We start from the raw sequence: 8145 nt of genomic DNA on the forward strand, positions 1-8145 counted from the left end.
ATCAGAGGGAATAAAAGGACATTCCACACCCATGTGTCAGACGAGGATTTAAGAAGAGTTCACTACAATGAGGGCTCCTAGACGAGACGCTAAAATACCCAAATGCCACCCGAGAGTGATCCCAGACCTGGAAACAAAGACCCCAAAGTCTCATTGCACGAGGAATACACAATGAGTAAAAGCAGGAAGCAGAAGAGATGGGGGCCAATGATTCAACTGGCGATGCAGGGGAAAAGAAAGTCACAGTGAGTGCAGGTGAGGATGCAAAGGGTCACAGCAGAAGTATTAGTGTGACTGAACTAGAAAGCTCAACAGTTAAGGCGAAACAGAAAACAGGATATAAGATGGCAAGAATAAGCCCGAAATGTACTGATGATCCCAAGTGTGAAGAGGTTAAATTCCCCTGGGAAAAGATGCACAGATTGTGTGACATGCTTTTTAAAGAAAAATAACTACATGACAGCTCAAAAAACATTAGCAAGGAGTCAAAATATTATAGAAGGTCAATCAAGAAAAGCAGGTGTGTGGGGAGCCTGGGTGGCTCAGTCTGTTCAGCGTCCGACTCTCGATTTCCGCTCAGGGCATGATCTCGGCGTCCTGAGAGGATCTCCACATGGGGCTCCACACTCAGCAGGGACTCTGCTCAGTTTTTCTGTGTGCCTCAGACTGCTCTGAAAAAATAAAACCTATGAAAACAAAAAAGGCAGTAGACATGGAGCATTTGAACAGAAAGGCTGGTTTAATCCATGCTACAGTAGAATAATGTCCCCCACAAAATATAGGTTCATGTCCTAACCCCTGGCCCCCGTGAACACGACTTGGCGTGGAATAGGGTCTTTGCAGGTGCAATCAAGACACAAATTAAAGTGAGGTCAGAGCGGAGGAGAGTGAGCTGTTAACCCAGTATGACTGATGGGCTCACAAGAAGAGGGGAGAGGCGCAGAGGACTGCAGCCGCAGACAGACGGAGCGGGGAAGCTGCGAGCCAAGGAAGGCTGAATGTGGGTGGCCACCACTGGATGCTGGAAGACGCAGGGAGGGTTCTTGTAGAATCTCAGAATGAGCGCGGCCCTGCCAACACCTGCATCTCTGACTTCCAGCCTCCAGGACTGGGAGAAAACAAATTTCCATTGTTTTCAGCCACTCGCCTTCTGGTACTTGGTTATAACGGTCATCAGACATGAATCCAATCCCAATATTTAGTGTGCTGTTACTGACACACTGGGAAAGACTTGGTCCTCTTAATTGGTATCTCATCTACATCCAATAAACACACTGAATATGTTTGGCCATTGCAATACACCCTTAATCACCTATAGCTGGATGAAAACCATGTCCATCACCTCCAAAAAGTCCCCTCCTGCCCCTTGTCCAGACAACTACTGCCACCTTGTTCCGTGGCAGCCACTGTCTAGGATCAGTCACTATAGAGGGGTATTGCCCCTGCTTGGATACGACACCCGGAATCCGACAGCCTGTGTGCTCTTGGGTCTGGTCTCCGGCTCAGCATGATGTTTTGGAGACTCATCCAAGTTCCTCATGCATCTACAGTCCATTTCTTCTCTGTGCTGAGGAGTTTTCCACTGTGTGAATGCTCTGCTTTGCTTGTCTGCTCTTCTCTTGGTAGACATCTGAATTGTTTCCAGTTTGGGGCTTTATCAACAATGCTGACAGAAATGTTCCTGTACAAGTCTTTTTGTGGACATGTGTTTTCAGTTCTCTTGGGCAAATACCTGAGAGTGGAACTGAGGGTTTACAGGGTAGGTGTATATTAACTTTACAAGAAATTGCCAGACATTCCCCAAACTTTGTACCATTTTGCATACATTCTTTGCAACTGCCCATAATAATGTTTTGAATGATCCATCAGGAAGCCATAAAAGAAGTTCAACAACTCCCCAGAGCTGAAATTGTGCACTCGCTTGATTCTTGCTATGAAACTATACATCCACAAACACACAACTAAAGGATAGCAACAGGAATCACAACCAACTATTGCAAGTTTTCAGATTTCTTCTAAATACTTTTGAGTTAAAGAGGAAATAAAAGCAGAGTATTTAGAAAGGAGTGACAATGTGGACATTGGCTAGAAACACCCAGGACCACAACTTACTTGCGCTGTATTCAGAGGGAAAGTCAAAGCCACATGCTTTTCTTAGAAACAAGAAGCATTCCCAACAAACGACTCCGTTAACTAAGCATTCCACTCAAGAATGCTAGAAAAAAGTAGACCAAGCTAAAATTAAAGAAATAAACTAACAAGCATAAAGCAGAAACCACCATTTAATAAACAAACCAACAATAGGCTAGATGCTTCTTTCAACAAATAAAATAAAGCAGATAATCCTTGATACTCATGCAAAAAGATCAGAATGAAGGAGATAGCACAAATAAACAGCATTAGAGATAAGACGGTCTGATTTTAGATTATGCAGATTGAAAGTTACTGTAAAGCGAAAATCCTGTTCTTTTTGCCAACAAATTTGAAAGTCAACGTGAAGTGGACAACTTTCCAAGAGAATGTAAATGATCAAACTTGACTCAAGAAGTAGAAACTTGAACGTGACTCTTGAAGGAACTGCATGTACCAGAGAAAGAATGAGAAGAACCCACCAGGTATTACTGCCATAGATGACAGTAGGTTCCACAGGCTTTTTGAGCAAGAACAAAAACCTCGAGATGATTCAAATATCCCAGAGCATAGAAAATAAGGTTCTGTATCCAATCTCCCAGACTCTCTGGACCACGATGGCAAAGTCTCCCGAGGAGATCCCAAACGACCGCCATAGATGGGTCATCCTGGTGACTACAGACAGAAGAAAGAAGAAACCAAGATGGCGGAGTAATGCGGCCATGCGGAGTAAGCAGGGTCAATCCCAGATCTGTGAGAGTAACAAAGTCCAGAAATAAGGACTTCGCATTTATAAGTCACTTACATTAGCAGTAAGAGAAAGGTTAGATGATTCTCACAGTAGACTACAAAAAGACTTGACCCAACTCAAAATCCACTTCTGATTTAAGGGAAAAAACTACAGTTCTCATTTAGCAAGACCAGAGGGAAAGAGTCTCAACGTAACAAGAGAGGGTCCCGGGCAACAACCACAGGCACGGTCTCCTGCGCTGAATCTCCAGCGACTTTCTACTTCAAGTAAGAAAGGCAGCAGGGCCAGCCCGGGCCAGCGACGGAGACTCCGCGGGGCGCTGACTGTGGGTGACTCTGGCTGGACACAGTCTGGGGAGCTAGTCTTGAATTGTTATTTCATTTAAGACCAAGGGAGTGTAAACTGTCTGCACCAGAGGGCGGGGATGCTCAGGGCAACGTGCTCCAAGGCACGAGAACAACAGACACGAACAGGGAGAGAGAAAATGAGCCGAAAGTGAAAGAAATGGGGAGACTCCGATTGTTTGTTTTCAATCTCAAGAGCTGGTTTCTTCAACAAGCAATTTTTGAAGGAAGTGTTAAGAGTTAGTTGGACAGTTAGGTAGTCAGGCCCAGGGTCCCCAACATGAAAATATGGAGTTGGGACAGCTAAGATAAAACAGCACTAACATCCTGTTTTGCAGCTCAGATAGGACCACGCTAACATTCTGCTTTGCAGCCTTTGCAGAAATGACTTCTGCAAAACGTCCTAAAATAAGGCAACTAACCACAAGGCATTTGTCCCTATCATGGGTAAGGGGCAGTGAAGACATAAGCCCTCAGATGTCAGCAAAAAAAGATCATCAACACATTGATATTAACCTAATAGGTAGACAGATACATGACCAAAGCCCTGATTTGCAGGACTCAGCATGCCCTGGTTGCTTAAGATGGTTTTGCAAAAGAGCTCATAAAAACCCCTAAACTTAGAAACTCCAGGGAAACCCTCTCAGGCCCCCCGCCCATTTGGGCCCCCCTCCCTCTCTGGGAGCTTTACACTCTTGCTCAATAAACTTTGCTTTGCTGCCCACCACTCTTCATCTGGTCTACCTCTTCATTCTTCGAAGTGGCAGGACCAAGAACTGTGGGCACTAAAGGCAGAGAATTCCTGCAACAGAAGGATCTTGTGTATTGTGTTCTGTGAGCTCTCACCTGCTCGGGAAGGGCCAGACTAGCACACAGGGAGGATGGCCTGCAGAGATGGGAGCAGTTTTGGGGGGGCGCACCAGCCCTCGAGGAGCACCCATGGCCGCAAGTAAACCCCCAGGTGCTGGGGGAGAGGAAGCGGCAGTCTCCATCCCAGCCTCAGAAGGATCAGCCCTGGCTTGTGAGCCTTCGGGTGGACAGGAGGGGCACTCCTGTGGCCACCTCCAGCAGCCACTGGGCACCACTGCTCAGCTCAGCACAATTCTGATGAAAACTCCAACCAGGGGTACCTGGCTGGCTCAGTCGGTTAAGTGTCTGACTCTTGATTTCGGCTCAGGTCATGATCTCAGGGTCATGACATCGAGCCCCCAGTCAGTCTCCACAGTGGGCATGGAGCCTGCTTAAGATTCTCTCCATCTGTCCTACCCTCAACTCTCGCCTGCATGCTCTCTCTCTCTCTCTCTCTCAAAAACATAAATAAATAAATGAAATTATATTAAAACTCCAGCTGGCTCCTTTCTGTAATTTGACAGAAGATTTAAAAGTGAGATGGAAATGCAACAGGCCAAGAGCAATCAAAATACTCTTAAAGAATCAGGTGGGAGGACTTGCCGGACCAGATAGCAAGATTTGATTATGGGCCTAGAGTAATGAAGATGGTGTGTTATCGCCACAAGGACAGACCAATAGACAAACCCAGGCACATGGGGACAGTTGACAGTAGGAGGCTGAAGATTGTGCAAGTCAGGGAAAAGAACTTTCCCGGAAGTTTTCAAACATGTTTTCAATAAGTGGTGCTCAGATAATCATTATCCAGAGAAAGGAAAATTAAATCAAATCCTTACATTAAAAGCACACACAAGTCATTATCAGTAGATTAAAGACCTAAGTGTGAGGCAAAAACATAAAGCTTTTGGACACTATCTTCATGATTTCAAAGCAGGAGATGAGTTCTTAAATTTACCTATGTTAAAAGAGTTGAAGTAGCAACATACAAACTAGAAGAAGAGATTTTTAGCATGTGTCTGAAAAAAGTACTAACACCCAAAACACAAAAGAAACTCCCCAAAATCCATATGAAAAAGACAAACAACCCAGAGCAACAAGCTATCATACACCCAAACCAAACCCAGAAAAGTGCTTTTAGGCTGGGCCTCTCCCATTGTCTGGGTACAGGGTACACCAGGTGTTTAGGGGTCATGTTATGAGAGTCTCTGGGCATAAGGCACTGTGGTAGGTACTGACCTATAAGAAGAAGAAGTCTTAGCTTCTGCCCTCAGGAGCTCACATTGTAATGAGCAAGACCAATGGGCAATGTGAGCAGAATGGCAGCAGATCTGGCCAAAGGAATACACTAAGTGCTTTATACGGATGCAGAGTGAAGAGCAGTGCATTTCAATAGGAGGAGGAAGAGACAATCAAAGAAACCTTCCAGGGGAAGGTGACCTTGTGGGCACCATGAAGGACAAGCCCAGGTTCAATACAAGGAGGAGTGGTGGGAGCCTCTCCAGAAGAGGAAACCGAGGCCCAGGGACTCATCCATAGCATCAAATCGTTGGTTGATCCCTTGCCCAGGGGAAGACCTGCTAAAGCTGCAGCCTTGTATGGAGATCTCCCTGGGCCCCGGGCTCTTCAGTTCCGGATTTCTGCATGATTTTTGGGCACCACCACGTAGCGCAGTTTCCTGAGGAAAGGAGGCCTCTGCAGCATCTGTTCATCCCACAGGTACTCTGGGGACAGCACCTTGGTGGGCTTGTGGTAGAGAAGGTACCTGTTCAGGTGGCTCTCGTCATGCCACACGGCCTCGATCCCGTTGGCCCGGTCGACCACCATCGCCTGGTGACAGGCTGTGGTCAGCTGGAGAACCTCGACCACCGAACCCCCAAAAAAGCCTCCTGCGTAGTAAAAGTCACCCTCGTCTCTCGGAATGTAGGCCTGGGACTGTGGACGTCGCTCGTAGATGAAGGCCTCGCGGGCCGCCCTGTAGAAACCGGGGTGCAGGGTGCCGAAGAGGGGGGACAGGATCTCCACACCCACATGGTCGCTGAACTTCATGTCCACGTCCATACACACCAGGTAGTCCACCTCGAGGAGGAAGCGCTGCTGCGAGAAGTTGCTAATCATCTCCATGCGGTGCATGGACACATCCTGCCAGCGTGAATAGTTTCGGACCTCCAGGACCACCAGCTGTCTCCCTTCTGCGAGGGGCACCCTGGGCACATCGGTGGGCCGGTCGGTGAAGACATAGTAGGTGACCCTGTGTCCCGCCATGAAGTGCTTCTCTGCCGTCTGCAGGAACAGCTCCAGGAAGACCACGTATCTAAGGCCAAGAACAAGCATCCCAGGAAAGGGAGGGTGGGCATTAAACAGAATCAAACAGCAGCAGAAAAACAGACTTGGGCAAAACCAGCTTATAATACCATAGCCACGCCTTGAAGGCATCATGCTAAGTGAAATAAGCCAATGGCAAAAGTCAAGCACTGCCTGATTCCACTTCAAGAGGGTCTCTAGAATGGGCAAATTCAGAGAAACAGACACCAGAGGCTGGGGGAGGTGCCATGGGCAGCTAGTGTCTAACGGGCACAGAGCTTCAGTTTTGCAAGAGGAAAATGCTTGTGAAGATGGGCGGCCCTATGGTGACACAATGCAAATTGGTAACACTACGGAACTCTGCATTGAAATAGTTAAGATGGTAATTATTATGTGCATTTTACTACAGTGAAAAATCAAAACAGAAAAATAAAAACCATAGCCAATCTACTAGCTAAAGACAGTGTATCAACTGGATAGTAAGGGGAGGCATTCAGATTGCTTGGTATGGAGCACTTAGCCTCAACCATAAGGTATTTTCTTAATCCATGAGGTTGGCAAAAATTCAAATGATGGGTAATATCTAAAGGTTGATCTCTCCCAACTCATGACCCTCCAATGGCTTCTTCTCCTTAAGAAAAAAGAAAAAAGCAAATCAAGATCCTACATTGGTCTACCAGACCCCACAAGATCTGCCTCTGACCTCATCTCCTCCCCTCTGTCCTCCATCTTTTTGCCTCGGCCGGCGTCTCTTTGATTTTCCTGACACAGGCCAGGCATGCTTCTCTGGGCCTTTGCACTTCCTATTCTCTCAGGCTGGGATCCTTTCCCTGCAATGCTCACCCCTACAGTAGCTCCCATCCTTTGACTAATGCCCAGAGCTATCCATGCCCTATAGCTCCTCCTGCTGGCACCAGCAGAGGCTAGCTGATGTAAAAACACAGTAAGCTGTGCACTTGACCCGTAAATTTATCTGGGTGGAAATCAGAACTCAAGAAGAAGGAGCAAATAAATACACAGATAAATATGAAAAGAAACCACTCTACCCCCTGACACAGCCTTAGTTATTTTAGAGCCCAAATCACCATCGAACATATTTTATAATTGAGTTTTACTTGTTCTTCTGTCTTTCCCCACTCAAATAAAGCTCGGCGGACACAGGGCCTTTCCGTGGTTTGGGAACTGCCTTATCCCTTTGTCCACACATAGTAAGTGTTTAGTAAAGACCTTTGTAACAAACAAGTAAGGGAATACTTCCGGGTATGGTTAAAGGTAAGGGAAGGCAGACACTCTAGTTTGCCACTAATGAAAATACAATCCTTTCAGAGGGCATATGAGACAATATATCAAAACGTTAAAGATTTATATATTTATTTATTATTTATTTGTGGGGGGGAGCAAACTCCCCACTGAGCACAGAGCCCGACATGGGGCTCGATCCCACAACCCTGAGATCATGACCCGAGCCAAAATCGAGACTGACTGAGCCACCAATATATCAAAACTTTAAATGTGTACATTCCTTTCCCAATCCCACTTCCAGGACTCTACCCCACAGACCTCCTCATATGTCTGCACAAAGACCCAAGTATAAAAGTTTACAGGCAGCGCACATCACAAAATGGTGTGGAGCATGGGGAGCTGCCGACCTTCCATATATTGTGGGTGGGGGTGTAAAATGCTACAACTAACTTGCGAAAATGTCGCGTTGTTTTACAAAACTATATATGTATCTGACCTAGGACAGAGCAATTCCACTCCTGGATGTTT

The 8145-nt window shown here is 46.4% G+C and overlaps 1 protein-coding gene across 1 annotated transcript in view; it reads right to left on the reverse strand.

The window, feature by feature from the left end:
• Nucleotides 1–5697: 5697 nt before the first annotated feature.
• ABO (ABO, alpha 1-3-N-acetylgalactosaminyltransferase and alpha 1-3-galactosyltransferase) overlaps nucleotides 5698–8145 on the reverse strand; it is a 13896-nt gene continuing 11448 nt past the window's right edge. Inside the window, exon 3 of the mRNA XM_032419153.1 lies at nucleotides 5698–6385. Within this exon, the coding sequence (XP_032275044.1) occupies nucleotides 5698–6385 (688 nt within the window). The remainder of the gene's footprint in view (nucleotides 6386–8145) is intronic.

The sequence above is a fragment of the Phoca vitulina genome, unplaced genomic scaffold (assembly GCF_004348235.1).
Source record: "Phoca vitulina isolate PV1807 unplaced genomic scaffold, GSC_HSeal_1.0 scaffold21, whole genome shotgun sequence".
Lineage (NCBI taxonomy): Eukaryota > Metazoa > Chordata > Mammalia > Carnivora > Phocidae > Phoca > Phoca vitulina.